At 53.6% G+C, this 21,476-nt stretch overlaps 5 protein-coding genes across 5 annotated transcripts; 2 read left to right on the top strand and 3 right to left on the bottom strand.

Annotated features, from left to right (window-relative positions):
- Positions 1-1,208: 1,208 nt before the first annotated feature.
- CC1G_08511 (hypothetical protein) lies at positions 1,209-4,197 on the bottom strand (the record flags this gene model as incomplete). Its single annotated transcript, XM_001832631.2, has 7 exons — positions 1,209-1,463; positions 1,526-2,999; positions 3,053-3,676; positions 3,742-3,806; positions 3,857-3,936; positions 4,007-4,084; positions 4,143-4,197. The coding sequence occupies 7 exons, from the start codon at positions 4,195-4,197 to the stop codon at positions 1,425-1,427; spliced, it is 2,415 nt and encodes an 804-aa protein (XP_001832683.2). The 3' UTR covers positions 1,209-1,424.
- A 1,576-nt stretch (positions 4,198-5,773) lies between these two features.
- CC1G_08510 (TUPA) lies at positions 5,774-8,596 on the bottom strand (the record flags this gene model as incomplete). Its single annotated transcript, XM_001832630.2, has 8 exons — positions 5,774-5,793; positions 5,847-5,918; positions 5,977-6,667; positions 6,717-6,828; positions 6,879-6,980; positions 7,032-7,548; positions 7,604-8,182; positions 8,353-8,596. The coding sequence occupies 8 exons, from the start codon at positions 8,594-8,596 to the stop codon at positions 5,774-5,776; spliced, it is 2,337 nt and encodes a 778-aa protein (XP_001832682.2).
- Positions 8,597-10,789: 2,193 nt separating this feature from the next.
- On the top strand, positions 10,790-12,120 carry CC1G_15218 (hypothetical protein; the record flags this gene model as incomplete). Its single annotated transcript, XM_002910537.1, has 4 exons — positions 10,790-11,132; positions 11,171-11,301; positions 11,611-11,769; positions 11,833-12,120. 4 exons carry the CDS (start codon positions 10,790-10,792, stop codon positions 12,118-12,120), a joined length of 921 nt encoding a protein of 306 aa, XP_002910583.1.
- Positions 12,121-12,718: 598 nt separating this feature from the next.
- On the top strand, positions 12,719-14,307 carry CC1G_08509 (hypothetical protein; the record flags this gene model as incomplete). The annotated part of the gene is made up of 7 exons (XM_001832629.2): positions 12,719-13,021; positions 13,074-13,229; positions 13,293-13,371; positions 13,433-13,538; positions 13,610-13,769; positions 13,836-13,876; positions 13,959-14,307. 7 exons carry the CDS (start codon positions 12,719-12,721, stop codon positions 14,305-14,307), a joined length of 1,194 nt encoding a protein of 397 aa, XP_001832681.2.
- Positions 14,308-15,374: 1,067 nt separating this feature from the next.
- Positions 15,375-16,796, bottom strand: CC1G_08508 (hypothetical protein; the record flags this gene model as incomplete). The annotated part of the gene is made up of 1 exon (XM_001832628.1): positions 15,375-16,796. One exon carries the CDS (start codon positions 16,794-16,796, stop codon positions 15,375-15,377), a length of 1,422 nt encoding a protein of 473 aa, XP_001832680.1.
- Positions 16,797-21,476: the final 4,680 nt, after the last annotated feature.

Raw genomic sequence — 21,476 nt, 5'->3', positions numbered from 1 at the left:
TGTCCTTGAAGAGAAAGGAAATAATTTCAGTAGTCGACGCTTCAAAGCTTCTATTCAGAATAGTTTTGCAGGGTGTTTTGCAGGCCAACTGGAGATCGTGGTCGGAGCAGGCCTGGCGACGACGGAACAAATCGCCACGTTGTCAAGGATCAATCTTCCCACGTGGCTCACGCGCTTTCAAGCTTCCGTTTCGGGAGCGCGGCCAAAATCGCCGCCCATCCCCTTTCGACCGCCCAGCTCGACAATCACTGGACAACCGGAAACGCTTTGCCACGCGTTCGAGGCCATCCACATCGTCCAATCCCCCTTCGGTCGCCAGGAAAAGTTTAATAGAAGGGCGCTGACCAGCTAGGCAATTATTTCAGAACGTTGCTCAGGTCAGTCGCCCTTTCTCACCTGTTAAAAAGTCGTTTCTTCTACAAGGAGTCGTCGCTGTAGCCTCTCTTCGCTTCCAGCTCAGCTATCAGAAGGGGTCTAATGGAGGTAGGAACAGTTTGTGGACATCCATGTGACCTCCTTCCTGGAGGGCCGAATTGTAAATTCAGGAATCTGGAGCAATTGCGTTACATTGATGCCCACCTGCCCAGAGATGGCAAAACGCTTAAACCCGTATACTATCACCACCTTTTTCATTCTCAGCGAGTGACGACACCACCAATCTATCACTTCAGTACTAGCCTGTAGAGTGCATCAAACAATTCAATTTTGGACTTTACAAAACCCAGCTAGGCACCACCCGAATCAATGTGGACTGACATGGACCAACAGTCCGATCGCCAAGGTGCGAGTGCTTGGGGCCGAGTCCCAGCGAGTACCTCCCAAAGTATCACATAACCGCGTTGCAAAACAGGTGTCCATAAGCTCGAAATCCTTCGATCCTTCTGTTGGCCTCTCACCATCCTTCGCAAAAGCCATCGCCAGCATTGGGCGCCTCAGGCTGCTGTTTCTCCTTCCCCGCTTGTGGACGGAGGCCGTGCCGCTGCACACGGAATCTGCTTTTAATAGAAATCGCTTTCGCCGTTGATCGGCGTAGAGCAGAACAGGGTAAGGCCCCTCGTTTTAACGCCCACTTCTTTCCACAGAACGACGCCATTGTATATAGACAGATTTCTATTAATGTCGCGCATCCAATTCGATATTTTTAGCCACGTTTTCGAGGGAGTTGCTACCCAGTATTGCGCACCAAGTATGGCTTCAACAACGACGAATCACATTGAGAAACAGGTTGCTACAGGGTAGCCCAAAAACAGGGTACGATAGATAACGGAATTCCATACAGAACGATTAGATAGAGATCATAACTGAAGATCGAATCACATATACAATAGCGTCGCAAACACGAGATAGGCGAAAGGGTCGCGGTGTACGCTCCGGTAATCTCACAATCAAATGGGTCAGGATCCCAATGTGGACGAATCCATTTTTCAGCCGACGGAAACGGGCGCTTGAGGGATAGCTTTGGCCTAGATGATACAGATCTTTGCGTCAGTCATATCCGAAGAGCCCGATGCGAGAAAGAATCCACCTGGGTATCGAGTTCCATCGCAAGGCCATGGAATTTCGCCACCAACGCGCGAAGGGCTTTATTTTCTTCCTGGAGGGCCTCGTTCCCCTTCATTGCACGTGCCAGCTGATCCTGCGCTTCTTGAGTCTTGGCGAGTTGATTCCCCAAATCCAATTCCAACGCGACACCTCGTTGCTTTTCACCCTCCAACTCCATGCGGGCAGTCAACAAATCAGCCTGCAAGCCGACACCTTGTGCTCTGAGTTCCTCCCTTTCCAACTCCGTCACTGTCAACTTTCTCTGCGACTCTTCTACATCAAACCGCAACTCCCCAATCGTCCTCTCCAGCTGGGATATAGCATCCTTTAATACCCTCTCCTCCTCTTCGTGCCTGGTCACCTCGGCTACCCTCGAAACTTCCAGAGCTTGCAGGCTGTCCGTCGCTGTGGCAAGTTGCAACTCCAAATCTCGCACCGTATCTTTTTGTTGTTCCACTTCGAGGCCCAAACGTTCCACTTCCGATGACGACGTGTCCAAATCTTGACGGACCTGGATTAGCTCCCGTTCCTTCGTCGCCAACTCGTCATCCCGACGAATGCGTCGCTCTGTCTCCTCCCCGAGGTCAGCGGTTGCTTTCGCCAGTGCCTCTTGCCGGTCTAGTGCCTGACTCCGGAGACTGTCCAACTCGTTACTCAGCGACACCAACTGGGACTGGAGCAGATCGAGTTGTTGGTCCTTGCCCCTGGAAGTCGATTCCAATTCGGCGCACCTCTCTTGGGCTGCCAAGAGCTGCTGTCGTCCGTCAGATACCGAGGCCTCCAACTCGGCGATGGTGGTGGCATTAGAATCACAACGCGTCTCCAGAGCCTCCGCCTTCGAACTGGACTCTTCCAGCTCCCGGTACACCTGCTGAAGCTGTGCCTCCTTCTGATTCAACTGCTCCCCAAGAGACGCGCCACTCTCGCGATGCACCCGCAACTGCTCCCTCAGGAACTCGTTTTCCTTTTGCAGTGATTGGAGAGTTTGTTCCATATCCGAGATTTTGCTCGCGTGGCTAGAGAGCTCCGAGGTCGCATGGGCTGCCTTCTCCCGCACATTCTCTAGTTCCCGATTCAGCTCTTCAATCCTCGTGTCCCTGGAGTGGACCTCATCCTCGAGAGCTTGGATACGATCAGAGAATGCCGCCTTGGCCTTCTCCAATTCGGTCTCCGCGTGGTCGACTCTATCATTCAGTAGATCGCGCGCCACCTCGATGTCGTCCTGAAGTTCCTGGATGTGGGTGATTGGGCTCGACTCTGGAGAGGGCAAGGCATTATTGACTTGTTCGACTTCATCGGTATGATGTTCGCCCTCGCTCGGCGCTGGGGTAGGCTGCTTGCTGATGTCAGGGATAACAGAACCCGACAGGGTGCGAGTCAACCCCTTCGAAACCAAGTTTCTAGCCTGGGGACGACCTGGTCTATCCTGAATGGTAGGGGAAGAGAACTGGTGCTCACTGTCACATATCAGAAATCCATTATCCAGTAGACTGAAGGGTATACGACTTACGTGACTGTCGTGGTCGGCGGCCGATAAGCTCTGGTTTGGCCCGCCACCGTCGCGACATTCCCGTCGCCGTCTCCATCGTCGTCGTCATCGTCGTCGCGTGGCCGAGGCGCCGCAGTGGCAACCGGACGACTTGAGACCGCCTCCTCCAAACGACGCTGCAACCCCGAAATCACATCATCTCTTCGCCTCAACGCCTCCCTCAATTGAGCATTATTTTCAGCGTACTCGGCATCAAGGTCGGAGATGTCTGTTAATGGAGAGGCATCGCGATCGGACTGAGCAAGTGGGGCAGCAATTCTAACTGTAGATTTGCGGGATGGACGACCGGGACCGCGGCGGACGGGCGTAGCTGAGTTTGCATCCGTAGTATTGACAGCAGTTGCCCTGGCGTTCCTTGCCCTTGTACTTTGAAGGGGTGCCTGAGAATAGTGCGCTGTATGTCTCCTGGGTCGCTTGGGAGCTCGAGCTGCCGAGATGGATGTAGCGGCCTCATCGTAGTATGCAGCACCCGGCGCAACAGACACGGAGTAACGTCGCTTTGAAGCAGCGATGCTCGCAACCTGCTTGAAAACGCGCTCTTCAGGGTCGCCGACATGGCGGACACTGCGTTTCGCAGTAGCAATTCTAGAAACGCGAGTTGTTAACCTTCCATTTACATTGAGAAAGCTGAAAGGAGAATTGAGACGTACGTGCTCTTTCCTTCGGGAGTTAGGAACACACGTTGGTTGCCCATGCCAAGTATGCCATCTTCTGTCTGAGGCACGTCAGCTCGAGCGCTTAGAACAAGTGGTTCATGAAACACACCAGCTTATCGACTGCCTTGGATACCCAGTGAGACCAATTAGGGCCTAGCTGCTCGCCTTTCTCTTCTGCAGTCCTCTTGACTGCGATTGACTCGGTGTTAGCCACATCATCATAGGGCGGGGAAGGGTACGAGGTGGCAGCGACACGTACCTTGTGCTCGAATGCCCGCCAAATGAATATTCCCTACACGCCGTTCCTTTTTCAATGCATGATAGGCATTCAACACACCTATTCACGAGTCACGTCAATAACAGACCAATGCCACAGCAAATCATGCTCCACTCACGCTCAGCGTACGTGACTTTTGGTGTTTTGGGTTTAGTCGACTTTCGCGGTGCCATCTTCTCCTAATACTCGTTCGAAACTCGTTACAAAGGGTGTCGCAGAAAGAGAGGAAAGAGATGAAGGTGGAAAAAAGCGAAGGGAGGATACAAAACGCGTCCAGGCGGCGCAGCAATCCTAAATGACTCTTAAGCGACCCTGGTGGCGTCGTGGACTCATTTATAATGGCGGGATCTGATGTCATAAATCACCGCTCGGTACCGACCGATTACCCGATCTGGCACTCCCGCAGCTCGGCAAAACCTAAACCGGTAATCCCGCCTTTATATCTAAGCACGTGCCACATGCCCTTTATCTCGTTGCCTGGGCACCGTGAGATGGCCAGAGTAACACTGTGTCTTAGGATGCCTCTCAATGCAACGTCTCCTATCGCGAACCTTCTCATGGGCCCACGCACTAGCTCCACGAGGAGAAGCATCCTGAACCCCGATCAATCCCTAAAATACACCCAACGTCGAACACCTCGAGAACCCCTTGACCCCTTGACCTTACCCTCGACGACCCACTATCCTAGCACGCCCTTCTGTCTTGGGGCGCCAAACGGTCATTCCTTGAGGTCAAATTGTAATTCGATAGCACAGGGAATACGCGTTCTTGGTCTGGGAGTGCGTGACACAGAAAGGGAGGTATTGGCCATGTTCATGGGAAGTGGGTGAATTAGGCTTCAAGGTTTGAGGGGACAGGTTACAACGTTCCAGTCAAGACCCCCTCGCGTCACCTTACGATGTTCAAACTGGACCTCGCATGTTGTACCATCAGGAAGTGCAATACCCGTCGAGTCTGAACAGGGATAGTAAGCGCCCGTGAAACTTCAATGTTCCTGGGGGGCAATATCATATGGAAGCCCTGACGGAGGAGCAAGAAGCACGAATCCTTGCGCCACAAGTTCCATTATAATACATCCACTTCATTCGTAATTCCCATCGACGAAAATATAACTGTTATCAGTACCCCGTTTTTCAAACTCCTCTCAGCGTGAGGGGTCAATGTGTCTCACCACCCTACCACAAGAACCCCTCCCATGCCTCACCAATGGACCTACGCAGACAGAGAGGGAAAAAAATAGATAATATCATACAAGAAAAAAGAAAATCACTAACTAGTCATGACTCAAAAAACTACTAGCGCTGACTTCTCTCCATATGCGAGTTGAAGAGGGGGCAGAGCAGAAAAAGGATCATCACTACGACAACAACAACTGTAAGAGAGCAAAGAGGGAGCACAAATACACAGTAAGTAGTACTTAGCAATACGAAAAAGAAAAAAGGAACATCGAGACATGGGTAACGAGGGGTAGGATACGACTGGACAGGATAGTACAGGATAACCTGCTAGCTAGCTATCCAGTAAATAGCCGTAGCAGAGAAATGAAACCATCGTTAGAGCTAAGGGCAAAGAAAGAGAAAAAGTGGATGACCAAGGCAAGTCCGGTAGCCGTGGGCGATGGGGATCGGCTGGCAGCGAAGCGACAACACTGAAAATAGTTCTCCTAAACCTATGACGAAAAGAAATAGTCGGTCTGAGCTTTATCATGTACGTCTAAAACGAGTTTCGTGATTCGATAGAAAAGGGTGTTTAACCCCTTGTCAAACTCCCTGCAAAACAGGTCAGCACTCCATCACTGGTTCATGGGCAGAGGAGCACTCACAGATCCTGGCAAAGCTGTCCCCGCTTCCAGTCGCAAGCAGGTCATTGTTCGAGTTCAAGTCAAGCGAGATCACTGCAAAAGATGCGTTAGCACACACCGCCACGAGGAACGACATGCACACAACACCCACCAGAGTTTTTATGGCCCTGCAGCGTCAACTGCAGCGTAGCAGTCGTCGAATCCCATACATGCACACACCGATCCTTCGAACCCGACACAACCCACCGGCTATCACTGCTCATCGACACCGAAAGGACGTAATCCTTGTGCCCAATAAAGTCCATCACGCAGTTGGCACTCTGCACAACCTTGCCTTCGCGCTCCATCCGCTCCATGCGTTCCCGCTCCACCCGATCCCGCATGTCGGGGTCAGCGGCAGCCTTCCTCCTGCCCTCGGGACTGTTCAGATGACTGACGTCCCATAATTTGAGTGTCTTATCCAGACTGCCGGTGACGAGACCCTTGCCGTCTGGCGTGAACGCGACGCTGTACACACTGTTGGTATGGCCCCTCAACCTCTCCAAAAGCTGGCCTGTTTGCACGTCCCAGATACGGATAATGTTGTCAAGCGAGCCCGCGGCGACGAGTGCAGTCGATGGCGAGATGGCGACGGAGGTGACGCCTGCGTCAGCGTTGGGATCGATCACGTCAGTGATCGTGAACACTTTGACGCTGTGGTCATGCATGTTCCAGATTCGCGTTGTGCGGTCGCCGGATCCGGACACGATGAGTCGTCCATCTTGCGAGAAATCGAGAGAGTAGATTTCTTGTTGGTGGCCGTCGAAGACGTGGCGGATGCATTTGCGGGAGATGTCCCAAATCTGGGGATGGATTAGAACTGGTGAGAGGAGGGAGGTGGAAGACACGTACTCGGATTTGTCGATCCTCGGCACCGGTGGCGAGGAACTTGCCATCCGGGCTGAACCGCACACTACGGATGTAGAGGTCGCCTGTATGAGCTTCGCTCTCATGGGCCAACTCGCTGTATGGGCATCAGAATCCCGCTCCTCTGAAGCAGACCAAGCGACTCACCAAACCTTCATTCCACTCTTGGTATCGAAAATCTGCGCAGTCTGGTTGCAACCTGTCGCCAGATATCGTCCGTCCTGTGAGAACTGGACACAACATACCACGCTACGATTGGTCTGTCAGAGTACTTCCTCTTTCACAGGCAATAAAACAGACCTCGAATGCTGGAAGGAGTGAACCAAATTGATATCAAGCGTCCTCTTGATCTTGGGATTGAATGCAGCAAACCAATCAGGCCCGTCCTTCCTATACTCCGGCGGGACAGTGTTGTAGTTAAACTCCTCCGGGGGTGCACCTGGAACGAGAGCCACTTGTGTCGAACTCGAACTTGCGCTTGGTCCTCCAGCAGCAGACGCAGAGCCACCAGTGAGGGAAGGAGGAGGTCCGAGACCTAGCGCACCAGCTTCGGACTTGGTTAGCGCCTGCGATGAAGACGAGGGAGGGAGGCCACTCGCACTACCTGGTGGTCCGCCGCCTACGGGCGGTAACTGGTTCGATCCGTTTGCTGGGTGACCGAGGGGTGCTGGGCCAGGGCCTCCGGGGCCAGGTGGAGGTGGGGGGCCTCCTGCTGCGGTATAGGGAGATCCACCTGGTCCGCCGGGGTACATGGGTGGAGGGAGTCGAGGAGTAGTTGTGTGGCTTCCACCAGTGTAAGTTGACGGGCCTCCGTTATCTGTGCAGCAGTGTTGAATACAACACGTAATCGCCTTTTGGATTGAAAACCTTACCTTTCTTCACTCTCTTCGGGTCCCTCGAATCTGCCAACCGATCCATCTCCCTCTCCCTTTCACGCTCCCTATCCAGCTCAAAATCGCGCCTATCCCCCGGCCTGCCGCGATCTCTACCATCACGATCTACAACCATATCCCTATCCCGCTCCCTCTCGCGCTCCCTCAACTCTCTTTCCCTGTCCCTCTCGCGTCCCAGAGGTACTGGCTCCCTCTCCCTGTCTTTGAGCAGCGCACCCCGTTGATCCATCGCGCTGGGCGGCAACTCCCTCAATCTCCCATTTGGTTCACCATACGGCGGTGGATGCGGTGGAGCTCCATTGGGTCCTAGGTCTACTGACCCCCCCGGCACACCAGGGCCACCCACAGCCCCTGCAAATCCACTTGAAGATGACGATGCCAGGCCGGCGATACCCTGAGTAGACGGATGAGGGGGCGGACCATGTCTCGTGGCAGCGGCCAATTCCGCTCGGAGTCTTGCTAATTCGTCTTCATATTGTTGTCGAACTTTGGTGTGCTGCGCCTCCAGATCGTACAACGCCCGTCGGATATGGTTTAGTTCGCTCACTTGAGCTCCGACTAGATATGGATAAAAGTTGGGTCAGCCTGTATTCAACGTGGCCTCTGAAACGCAAATTAGATGAAGAATGCAAGGTATCGGAAAAACCGATACCGTGACGTTAACAGCAAATGTCCTCAGCAGAGCCACTGACAGCACCAAATGGGGGTCTAAAAGAGAGAGGACTCACGCTTGACCTCGACTTCGTCCTTCTGGTTCTTTGTGAGCTCAATCTCCGTCGCCATAGCCTCAAACTCAGCCTTGATGGCTTCCAAACTCTCGTTCAGCCTGATGGACCCAACCGAAGGTGGGACGTTGATATTTATCGCATTGGGATTTCCGGCGCCTCCTGGCGCACCCATCGTGGGCGGACCTCCTGGCACGCCACCGCCAGGCCCGCCTCCCATTCCTGGCCCCCCTGCTGTCATTCCCATTCCGACTCCAGGCGGTGGACCGGCATTGGGGCCTGCACCTAGACCCACAGGTGGTGGGGGACCTCCAGGTGGACCAGCAGGTGGGCCACCCGCGCCTCCAGCTCCTGAGCGCCCGGCAGGTTGTAAACTTCGATGCTATACAAGAAAGACCAGGATATGTCAGAACGTGTCCTTGCTGCAATTCAACGCACAGATTGCTTGTAGAGATATCCAGAACGGATAGGATATTGGCAACGTTTTAAACGCACATTATATATTGAATTGGCCGACATTAAATCCTCGTTTTATTCGAACGGGCAATGTTGTCGAATACTGTCGTCCAGGTCGACGGTGCCGTTGTCGTCTTCAGAGATTCGACTTGGGAAATCTGTAGGGGGATTTGATAGTCGATTTGGGTTATCCAGAGGTCGCTGGTCGTCGATGTTAAGCGAGAATCGGGTTTGGGCTGCAACAATCTAAATTTCGTTGATTCTTCAAGTTGATTTGAAGGACAGTATTGTTGGGAAATAGAATGAGGGTTGTTGTGTGGATGGAGAAGGGAAGAGCCAAAGTGCAGCGTCACAAAACAACCACCAACCCTACTCACAAATTTCCCACGTTTCTCAGATCTGCGATCACCCCCGACACCGCACAGCCACACACATCATCCCCGGCTACTGCCGCCGGCTAATTTCCTTTCAGAGTCCGTGGCCAACCTCCTGGGTTGTGGGACGGGGCTCTGGTTTCTCTGACGTACTCTACAACGGCAAAGAAAAGGCAGAGAGGAACGTATTTAAGTGCATTGTACTTTCATTTTCGAGTTGATCTCACTCCACCCATCCATGTTGCTTCCGAAATCCATTCTCTTGGCAGATCGAACGCGAGGAACCAATGTAGTGGGTAGATAGGGGCTGTCGAGCCGTACCTGGACACCAAAACAGAGTGTGTTCATTAAACCCGCCCTCACCACACACCGTCATCTTTCAATCGCATACGCAATTTTCAATTCACTCATTGGTCACGTTTGTCCGATTTTCAAGTAACCCACAGCTCCTACGCAAACAGTTGAACACCGACTTGACCTGCCGCCGAATCCCCGGACATTGGTGCACTCTTCTCACTCTAATTCGACATTTTGACTGTCAGCGACATTGGAATCTCCAATCAGATCTATTGCCTTTGTCCTCGTCATCGCCGCCGACCACGCTTTGTGCTGTCTGGCCTTGTTCAATGAAGTGTGACAGCATCCCTTATCTCCTCTAGACTTTAATGTGCTGAACTTGTGCCTATACTGCTCGAAAAGGACATAATGAGCTCTCTTATCCAGCCCGGCGGCGGGTGGATTTTCGCACAGACTGCCTTAATGGCCCTTCGCTTTCTCCCAGCGAATCACAGACGGCTTCTCAACCTCACTAAGCGGACACCCCTTCAGAACGCCAGACATATAAGGTAAGTATAAGTACCATGTACATACATCCGGTGTCTGCAATTCGCTAATTCCGCCTATCTTCCATCGCATACATCTTCCATCGTTCATCTCATCTATGCAGCCGAGCCTCAAGGGCCCATGACTTGGCTTTTCAAATCACCATTCACAGTCCACTGCCACGGCGCTCTAAAACAGACAAACTCCTTCTCAAACTCCGGTGGTCCAACTATGGATCGAATACTTCGAGTTCCCAATTATGTGATGCTTGAAGTTACTCCGCTTTCCTTTCATTGGATGTGCAACTTAGCATCTCGACTCCGACCATTGACGATAACCACGAAGCAAGGGGACTCCTCTGGCACTTACAAAGCTTCGTAACCTGAACTTAGCATGTCACCATCTCTCCATTGTTCAACCGCCTCGCAGACAGAGATGCCTAGGAAAGGGAACGAAACACGAGGCTGCATCTGAATGATTATTTCTGGTTTGATTCCACCTCCCCACCTTACTCCTTACTCGTTCCGGTATCGTCTTTAATGCTGTTCTTCCTGCCCCTCCAGCCGGTGAGTTCTTTCCTTTTGTTGAAAGAAGCTTCGAGCGCCCAATCATGGGCCCCTCCACATCTCCATAGGTGTCTACTTACCCAGTACACGGCAATAAGTCGATTCTTTGCGTCAAGTTGAGCAGGGCGGCATATGTTTGGATTCCACTGTAATGCCAAACACTGTTAGGTTCCATTTGAATCTGAGAAGCTGATCCGGAGGCTGCGGTGATGATCTTCTCTCATGTCGACGACTCTAGACTGGACGGCGGAGCCGCTACCTCCTTCCCTTCCTGAAAGGCTTCGAGGGCATTCCAACTTACAGATTGCCTATGATATGGTTCGCCGACTCGAACGATCTTTGGACAACAGGAGGCCGCAGTCGAATCGCGAGACCGTGTTTTGCCGGATCCTTGGTTACTTGTTGATTCACGCTCCCACCGACACTGCCAGAGCTGCGGTAGCGCTAGAGATACGCTCCGCCAACGCTGAAGGAGACCTTGACGCGAAACTACTGCAAATAGGGGAATGTTATTACCAGTTTTTAGTCAAACTTTGTGAGGATGAGGAGATCTTCCGCCCTCTGTGTACACTTCGGACTGGCCAACACTGACGCGAGGAATAGTCTGGTCCGCCAAGGGCAGAACAGGAACGCCTTCCAACCACTCCTCTCGTCCTTTGTTCGATCTTGGAGTGGATATGGTCGGCGATACTCTCGCAGAATCCCCTCGAGACTATGCCACCGCGAAGAAATACGTACGTCGTTCCACTAGCAAACGTTGAGTACTTTGGTCTCGCGCTGATAACTTACCTGCAATGTCTGCCAGGCATTGAAACGAGATGACTATCGGTGCATGATCACGGGCCACTATGACCGATCAGCGTACATAGCCTTCCCCTCGATACGAGACAAAATGGCTGGAGAATAGAACTCTCGACTTCGCAAGACAAAATGCGTGCATATCATCCCAGTACCCATAAACAGCGGGGCGGATATCAATCTAAACGTGGTGACTGAACTCCTGTACTAGCAGTCCAATCACAAGTTGACGGCTTTGGCCACAGGGGAGCACGACCGTCTGGACGGTACTCGAGCGTTTTGGGTACGGCGAGCTCCTTGACCAGTTGAACGGCCCTGGGATTCATCGATTGGACAATGTAATGGCATTGTCGCTGGAGGTGCACGAGCCGTTCGAGAGCCTCGTGTTTTGGCTGGTGCCCTCGGTGAGACGAACCAATCGTGTTTTATGTCTGTCTGAAAGCTCGTTTACGTCTCCTGCTTCCCAGACGGCGCACCCTGATTGGCAGCCGAACACCTACGATATCCAATCCTTGTATCCCCCCGAGCTCCTTCGCCTCCCCAAAACCGTCCGATTCGAATCCAGTGATCCCGAGCGACTCCCCCTCCCCAACCCGCGATGTCTGGAGATCCATGCCGCGTGTGCGAAGGTTGCGCACCTTTCGGGCGCAGCGGAGTACCTGGAAAATGTCTTGAGGGGATATGAAGAAACGCGAGTGCTTGCAGAGGACGGAACGTCTGCTGAGCTTCTGTCTCATCTCCTGACTGGATCCTAACTGCGGTGGCTGACACCGAGTCTGGCGTCGCTGGAGATGGTCCTTGTGTGCAGCGTCTGGGCGCGTAGTCGGAGTAGTCGGTATGCCATCCGATCGCTTTGCCATGGGCTACCGCACCCAAGTCGGGGTTCACCATCGCACGAGTGCGAGCCTCGTTTGATGTTCAATCCAGTTCCATCGCAATTTAGAGTAATACCAACCAAGGCGTCCAATATTCAACAGTCCCGCTCACATGGCCATAGCCTCTACGTCTGCAATGGCCCCGGTTCCCGTGTAGACTCGCGACAATCTTCACGCACTGCTCAAACATTGGATAAATAGTTTGTCTAAACCTGTCCCACTATGCCTTCTTTGCGACAAATTTCGCGAAACTTTCACTCCGGAAGCAACGTCCCTGACAGATCCGGAGTGGGCGATGGCGGCGGGATTAGCAGGGACATCCAGTACCAGCGGCCATCTCTCAATTCCGACCGTCAACCTTGTTCTCGGTGCGGGGACATGCAGCTCCGGTGGATACCTAGACACCGTCTATCGAAGCGATGCTTTGCGTATAAAACTGTTCCACCCTTCTTGAGGATTGATTTCCTTTGATCCCACCATGGATTCAGGGAAGCTGCCCGATGGTGGTCGACCCTCTCCCGAGCTCTGTCTCCCGCTGCCGCCCAGCCTATCTTCTATTGATCTCTCGCCCACCTTCCTTACAGTCGCTCTCGAAAGTCTTCTCGTCGGTATCTTCATCATCCTCACCTCCGCATCACTTTATCTATGGTTCGGCCGAGCCAGGAGGAATGCGACAACGACTTCACGTTCTAAACTCCGCGCGGGCTGCCTCACATTCTGTAGATGGATTCGAAACCCTTTGGTCTTTGGGAGCATTGTACTCTTCGTCATCGTCCTGGCTGTGAGTGTCCATTGCAAAGCCCTTGAACCCCGCTAATTATAGCTTTGTGCAGCACTGGGCCGGCACAACCACGCGCTTGATGATAGCGATATCTATTCTAAACGAGAACCGCTCACCGCTCATGTTCTACACCGACCTCGCCCATCCAACTTCCGTGTTGCTGTGTTTACTCGTCGCCATCTCTGCGCCCGTTGTAGACTCTCTCTTGGTGGGTTTTCGAACTATAGCCAGACGTCAGGAACACTAACAACAGCCACCTTAACTACAACAGATATGGAGATTATGGGTAGTCTCTGGTAGATCCAAGATCCTGATCCTCCCACCCATTCTCGCAGTCGCGACGTTCCTCGGTAAGGCGCATTTCTCTTTGTCCCGACTCGGCAAAGTGGCTAAATGGGTCTTCGAAATTAGCGGATGGCCTGAGAGTCACAGTTTGGTTCACGAATGCGCACGGAAAGTCGATATTCGACCCTGAAATCAAGTACTGGATACTCGCAAACATCGTCCTTACAGCACTGTGCGTCTATGCATCAGAAGGTCTTGGGGACTTAATTAATCTAATTAATCTGACTGTTTTATCTCTTACAGATCTAATCTTTACTGTTCCGGCGAGTGTTCCCCGCTTTCTCTCCGTCTAATCATTGTCGCTAAATTTCGAATTCTAGTTGGCCTCATGTACCACATTTATCGAATCAGCACCGAAATGAGCAAGGCGTACACAGAAGACTCCTCTCTTCCACCTACGCGGGTACGTCCTGGCATACCTCTCTCTCTCCTTCCTGCCTTCGAAACGCGTTTCTTCTTTCCTCTTTAGTCCATACTAAACATCATCATCGAAAGTGCCACCATCCATACGTAAGTCCCTCCTCACCTCAACACCCCTTATCTACACCTTGAGTCTAACCTTTGGGTTTCTCTCTCCACACCCGTGATCCAGCGCCTGGTCGATTCTCACCCTCGTCTCCTACATAACCCAAAACAACATCGCGATCATGACACTCGACATGGGTCCAGTGGTCGCCTCCATCGCCTTTATGCTCATCAACGTCCGAGTGGGGCTTGGATGGGATATTCGTCGTCGAACAGAGTGCGAGTATGACCATGATAGTCGGTATACTCAGCCGCCGTCGAGGTTCGAAGCTGCACGGAGGTCGCGGACGTCGTCGAATCAGGAGTTGTTATCCGAGTCGTCCTCGAAGCGGAGTACGTTGAGGAGTACATTGAGGAGTTCTGACATCCCGATGTCTAGTTTGAGTCGATGGGACACGAATACGACTAAGGTTTGAGCCTTAGGTAGATATGGGATTGTTTATACCACACGTAACATTGTAAGATAGGTGTACTTTACATATAGCGGGATTGAGCCCCGGGACAATGAGATTGCTAGAGTTGTTTATCATCATACCAAGCTCGAGTAAGTACAACTTCTCGATGACGGAGCGCCATGGAATGCTTGATTTCTCGACACCAACACGACCATTGAAGTACAAGATAGGCTCGTTCTCTCGAGAGCCGTGACGAAGCGTGAAGCCAAGTAAACCTAATCAGGTTTCCTTGGTGTTGCCTGGGCCAGCTTGCTGGCCGGAACGCCCAGATGACCACCGAGCCGGAGCAACCGTGGCTGGATGGCCAAGCGTAGGCGCTGGTGGTGGGCGGGAGCGGTGGGACGCGAAAACGAGAGAGGAACGAGTAGAGAGGATGGGGACCTCTCGAGAACGGCGAGAAGATGAGAGATACCATCTCTCATCGGCGCGAGGAAGACGAGGCTGTTTGGTCTGACCAAACAGGTGCGCCGCCTCCGGATCACTCGACCTCATCTTGTCCACGGATGTTGTGCTTGCACTACATCCACCCAACAAGATAGGCTCGTTCTCTCGAGAGCCGTGACGAAGCGTGAAGCCAAGTAAACCTAATCAGGTTTCCTTGGTGTTGCCTGGGCCAGCTTGCTGGCCGGAACGCCCAGATGACCACCGAGCCGGAGCAACCGTGGCTGGATGGCCAAGCTCCAACTAGAGAGTCAGAGACTGAGTCTCACAACTGACAGCCAGGCAAGGGTGCGAGGTCTGGTGGTCATACCCAACCAGAGACGAGGTCGATGAACTGGATAACTAGTGTAGAATACACGGTGACATTATATACTTGGCTATGCAATGGCTTGGCTACGCAACGAATTAAAGTCTGTATCTCGAGGCAGTGATAATGAAATGCAGGTAAAATTACAGTCTAGTTAATAATGCGAATAATGCGATGATGTTGACGGTGACGAAACGAAAGCGACGAGCGATGCAAGTTATGATGAAAGGTGATTGTTCAGTGCTGTTATGTGTCCCAAGAAATTAGCGAAGGTCATAAGTTAATCCGATGCATGATCGGTATCTCGCAATGACTGGGCAGTCGTGGAGAGGTATTCCGGCAGGTTGTTGTCCCTTCGGAACTTCTCAAAGATGGCGGCGAGCGAGTTCTTGAGCTGAGATTCATGGTATGCTCTAGTCGTACTCATAGGAAGTACCTCCTCAACCCTTCTCCAGTAGAGCAGGAAGGCCAGGGAGGTCCAACCGCCTGTGGAAGCGACGATCTCGGGAGGAACGCCGGCGAGGAGCAGCTCGACAGCGCCCCCAATGCGAAAGCTGTGGCCTGATACATGTCCCAGGCCGGCGCTCCGCCAGATCCCCATGACGTGCTCGAGGAACTGAGCTCTTGTGAGATGTTTCCAAGAATTTCCGGACCTGTAGGCGAAGAGGGATGCCGATAATGGGAGGCCGTGGTTGACTGCAAGGTGATTTTTCATGGCCTTGACTGGGCAGATGCCGAGCTCCCGTGCCCACTTGTCCGTCCGGGCAGTGAGGACGACCAATGCTCCTCGTTCCTTCGTGGTCTTAGTCCATGGGATGTCGAAGGCGACGGCTGAGGACCCATCTCGGTGTGTGCGAAAACGGGGTTCACATGAGCGACAGACATTGTACTTGGGGGAGAACTTGGACTTCACGGCCACGACGATTTCAGCGAGTCGGCGGCAGCCAAAGAAGGCAGCAGTGGCAGCGGCCCACACCGCAGCGTGGAAAGGATCTGACAAACGTAAAGTGCGACGAAGAGCAATGAGATGCTCCATAGACACGGGAGATCTCGGAGGCTTCCTGAAAGCCTGACCCTCCTTGGCTACGCACGAGCGAGCTAGTTGCACCCACGAGTCGTCTCCAAACCAAGGGGCATGATGGAACTGGTGCCAGGCGCGCACGCCAGCGAGCCATCCCCTGATGGTGCCGTCTCCCTTCTTCCCTGACCATTCGCTCATAAATCCCGTGAGCAATGCGTACGATGCGGGCATCCTCTCCTCCTCTGACACGCCATACTTGTCGCAGAATTGGGTGAAGCGTAGGATCCCAGCGGCGTAGGTGGATCTGGTATTGGGAGCGAGGGCTCCCATGAGTGTGACAAAGGATGATGAAATAAGTCCGGGCGGGAGGCCGAGTTTGCTACGGTGACAGCGGGCGTATGGGGTGTCCCATGCGTAAATTCTATCTTCGGCGACTACGTGCGGGCGGTACTCGCTTTTGAGGATCTCGCTTCCACTTTTAGGAGCCCTGGCTGCAGGGCGAGTTGGGGGTAGAGGTGGTGGGTTTGCTTTTGTATCAGTTGGGGGGTTGGGGCTAAGGGCGGGCGACTTTGAAGAGGTGCGGATAGCGTTCAACGTGCGGTCACGATGCTTCTGAATAATTTCTCGAAAACGTGGGTGGTTCTTTTTGGGAGAGCGCGTGTTATGGTGGGTAACAGGCATGGGAGGTATGTTGGTGGTCAGAGGAAATAAAGAGCCTTGTCGATGTCGGGCGGGAGGCGGATATCGGTGACCAACTTTTTCCCAGGCGGTCCCGGCAGTCCTCGTGACAACGGGTCAGCGGGGTTTTTCTCGGACTCGATGTACTCAAGGGTTGGGGTGAGTCCCACAGCAAGAACAAGGTCATAGAGGCGTCGCACTGAGTGGTTGATATGGTAGTTCCTGCTACGACCCTTGGTAATGGAGCCAACGGTGCCCTTGTTGTCCGAGTGAATAAGTATGTGCTGGTCCCGATAGCCCAGTGAGTCTAGGAGATATACGAGAATCTCGACTGCCACTGTCTCCAGCCAGCAGATATCCCTTCCCTTCACCTTCCAATCCTCGCGAAGACGTAGCGCCGCCCAACGTTCGCCGATAACGATACCGATGCCCCATGATGTAGAGGCATCAACAAAAATGCGATGGTCCATGGGGGGTCCGCGATTCCGGATTGAGCGCTCGCGAGGAGCCATCTCCAGGCAGCCTGCCCACCACTTCAAGTCCGAAACCACCGAGGTAGGCGGGTAGTGAGCAGTTTTGGGGTCGCGGCCGTCGAAGGTGGCAGCAAAGTTGGAGAGAGATGGAAGACGAGAGCGGCCGTCGATATGGACGAAGGAAACATGACACATTGAGCCATGGATACGCTCGACGTCGCGTCTGGAACATCTCTTCCCATCGAAGGCGTCCAGGAAGTCCCGGACTCTCCTGAGAAACTTCGACCTCTTGCGCTCGGGAAGTGATACCACCTTCCGGGGAATATCCCACAAAAAGCCGATGAACTCCACGACGGGCCTGTAGACACCATCTCCCTTCTCCCTGTTGATGGGGAACCCGAGGTAGGTGAGGATATCAGCCACACGGCCGGAAGGGACGTCGTAGGTGTAACCGGAGTCCTCGATGCGTCCCTCGGCGACTGGGACCCGCAGGTTCTTGAGGTCGTCCTCGTACTTCATGGTGGGGCCCGCACCGGAAGCCTGTATAATGTCGACACCGGCATTGGCGACCATTCCGGAGTTGGAACTGGCACTGGCACACCCGAACGGTACATTGTGCTCTATCCAAAACTCGCCTGGGTCACCCTGGACCACGAGCCAACACTTGTGGGGGGGAACAACGGGAATGGTGCGGTGAAATTTCTCGATGTCGAGAGTACAGGCCTGCGTCCCTGGAGGAGCGGCAGATATCTGAAACGGCAAGTCAGATTCTGTGTGATCGTCTCGATGTCGAAATTATCGGATCTCGATAGTGCAGGGTGTCACCCGCGGTGCACCCAGACGTTCCATCCTGGCCGCGCCAGGTGGAGGCACTTTCTATCTGAGTGCCAGGCGAGACCACCCCGCGAGTGGTCTCCCCACCGGCGTACCGGTGAGACGTCTGGTGCCCGCGGCACCAGCCCTGGCTATACGAGATCCGATATGGAGAGAGTACTCACTATATCGGCGACCCGTAAGGCCGTATCAAATCGAGTTGGAAACGATTCCTTCTCGATGTACGAGTTGACGGAAGAGTCAACTTTAGTCCCCTTCGACAGGTGACGACAAATCCTGAGCTTGTCTGGAGTGCCGGGAGCTTGGGTCTGAACGGAGACGATCAGCGGCGATGCGAAGAAAGGCCCGCCTAAGATCTCCTCCACTCGTTCCCTCGTGTATGGTCCCGACATCCTCCCCGCGTTCCTTTCTCCAAGAAGGTAATCGTCGACGGCCTGCTTGTATAGCATGCAGGAGGGGTGGTTAGGAATAATGACAGTGCTGTTCAATCGAGGCATGTTGCCAATGGGGAAGCCGGTTCTGAGATTATAAACGAGATTAGGATAGTCGTTGGTGAGTTCAAACTTGTTGAGCAATTCGTCGAAAGCATTGGCGTCATAAGGCGTGCAAATACGGTTGAAAATCTCTATGTCTTCTGGTTGGTTTGATCTGCAATATCGAGGGACGATGGTGTTGGAGAAATCTGAATAACAAAGCTTTTGGGGAGAGGCCAGCCTCTCAAATTGCGCGAACGTAGCGTCCGCGCTAGTTTCGGCAGGTGCGGGAGAGGGCGTGGTGTTGGCCGTCCCCGCAAAAGCTGCAGACGTGCAACCTCTCGTCGAGGTTGTGGCTACATCGGGCGTCTGGGCCGACTGCGTTCCAGGTGATGCACACCTCCTTGTAGGGGGCGTTGGTTTGGACGAGGCTTCCTCCGACCTTCTTGACGTAGAACTCTCTTCCGTCCCGAAACCGAGGCGCCCTGGCGAAGTCGTGGCGCTTCGCGGTGTGCCCTGTGACGCCACATACGACGCAGTCGGAGGACTCCTGCTGCGCCTGGTTGCGTTCCTTCCTCCTCGCGATGAACTCGGACGCCCTTCTGCCGCCAGAAGAACCACTGGGGGGGCCGGTGGTGCCCTTCGGAGGAGTGGGGTTACGAAAGGACCGGTTGTCCTGCTCCGCCCTGTAGCTTGAGAGCATGACCTCCCACCTCAGATCCGCTACCCTCTTGTCGTATGGCGTTGGGTACGAGCGCCTCTCCAGGCGGTCGCGGCGTTCCTGCGCAATCCAACGCTGGAAAAGACCTTCCTCGCTTATCTCCGGCCGGTTGAGGTAGTTGTCGTAGTGCTGCTCGTACCACCTGACCTGATGGTCTTCGCCGGGTTGCTGACGCTTGGATTGGAGAAGTAGCATATTTGCTTTCGTTGCCACAAATTCTCCGTAATTGCGAGGGCTCTCTTCGGCGAGGTGCGCAAGTTCGGTCTTCTGGGATGATGACATGCCGTGTTGCGTCAGCACCTTCTGCACGTCTATGACCGTCAAGGACACAGTGGCACCGATCTTGTTAAAGACCTTGGCTGTGGTGGTAGGCAGCTTGCTGGAATGTTCGGAGATCCACCTCCAGTTGGATTCCGTGAGCCAGCGCAAAGGGACGGGTTCGACGATCTCAGTGTTGAGGAGGACGAACGGAACGCTCTTCGCCTGGATGCCGCCTGGCGCAAAGTTCTGCTCGTCGGCCGGGTCAAGGTAGAGCAAGGCCTTCTTTGCCTGGGGCATGCCATCGCCGTCGGAGTCCGATGAGTCCTCCTCGTATCTCCTCTTCTTCTTACTCCTTCCCCGATCCTGTTCCCCAAGAGTCATCCCCCTACGCCTCTCCTCTTCTTCCTCTCTGTCCCTCCTGTGAATGGCCGACATCGTGATGGTGAAGCCTCTCGAGCAGAAGCCCTTCACCGCCTCCCATGCCGTCATGTCTCTGAGGTCGTCGATGTCGTCGTCCGGAATGGTGACTTCAGAGGCTAGGGTTGATGTCGAGCCATTACCCTGCGCAGCCGCCAGGTTCTTGAGGGTACGTTGGTCGTTCTCCTCTTCGATCCGCTTGTTCATCTGGAGCTTGAGATGTAGCGCCATCGAAGATAGCAACCTGGACACTCTGTCATCGGCGTGAGTCTTGCGCGTGCGGATATCCTGGGCGGCGGCGACGCCGCCAGCACCGCCAGTGCCTTCACCGCCTCCGCCACTACCTTCAGCTCCTCCGTCTGCCATATCGAAGGAAAATTTTTCAACGAGTGAAAAGGAGTGTGGGGCGCGAAAATTGGGTGAAAGAGACAGGTGTAGATTAAGGGTGCTAATACAGGAGCCTAGTGACCAGAGCAGACGCGAAAACGAGAGAGGAACGAGTAGAGAGGATGGGGACCTCTCGAGAACGGCGAGAAGATGAGAGATACCATCTCTCATCGGCGCGAGGAAGACGAGGCTGTTTGGTCTGACCAAACAGGTGCGCCGCCTCCGGATCACTCGACCTCATCTTGTCCACGGATGTTGTGCTTGCACTACATCCACCCACAAAGCACGACACCATGGCAAAACCCCGCCGCCTTGCGAGCATCCCTTCAATAAACCATCGTCACCATGCTCGCTCTCCTCCAACTATCACATCCTCTTTCAATGCTCACCGGTCACCCCTTGAGTGACTCCATCTTTCGCGGCATCTCCTGGTGAGAAGCGAAGTCACTGATGGCAACTAAGTATCCTGAAACAGGTGGAAACGCTGATCACTGATCCCGAGTCCTCAGATCAAAGTACCAAACAACGTGGTGGAGAGCGATGATCTTCTCCAAGGAATTGAGTCTGGTTCACGACAATAACCTAGAGCGCTTGTCAAAGTTATCCAGGCGCTCAAGTCGAGCCTTGGAAGGCAGGGATTAAAACAAGGACTGGACCACAGGTTTTCTGAGAGGCGACTCGATGTTTAGGCGAAGAAGTTTCAAGGGACACATCGGAATCAAAAGGTCGTGAAGAGCGCCCGTGGACCCTTTCTGCAGTTCCCAACGCCCAAGACATTCCCAAGCCGAGTCGTTTTCGGTGCATGTTCCCCCAGAGTGCATCAGGATCCCATGTAGAGCTCAACGCGCTACGCGTCGTTCTAGGGCCGACAGTTCCGGCGAACGCAATTCCCGCCTTGGCCGGATTCCATCACAACTAGACACCCTTCCTTGGGAAGGTGTTGTACGATTCAGACGATGACCCTACTTCCCAATCAAATACCCAAGTGCCAAGGTGATCCGAAAGCTCGTACGTTGTCGCCCCCTCCCCGGATCGACGCTAGAGACGAAACATTGATGAAACACGTATCTCCCGTCGGGATTTTGCAGCTGCCCGCCTCAGGTGTCGGGCCAAGAGG

Source organism: Coprinopsis cinerea, assembly GCF_000182895.1.
Source record: "Coprinopsis cinerea okayama7#130 chromosome 9 map unlocalized cont3.9, whole genome shotgun sequence".
NCBI classification, from domain to species: domain Eukaryota; kingdom Fungi; phylum Basidiomycota; class Agaricomycetes; order Agaricales; family Psathyrellaceae; genus Coprinopsis; species Coprinopsis cinerea.
The sequence above is the reverse complement of the archived record's forward strand: the minus strand, read 5'-3'. Positions and strand labels throughout refer to the sequence as shown.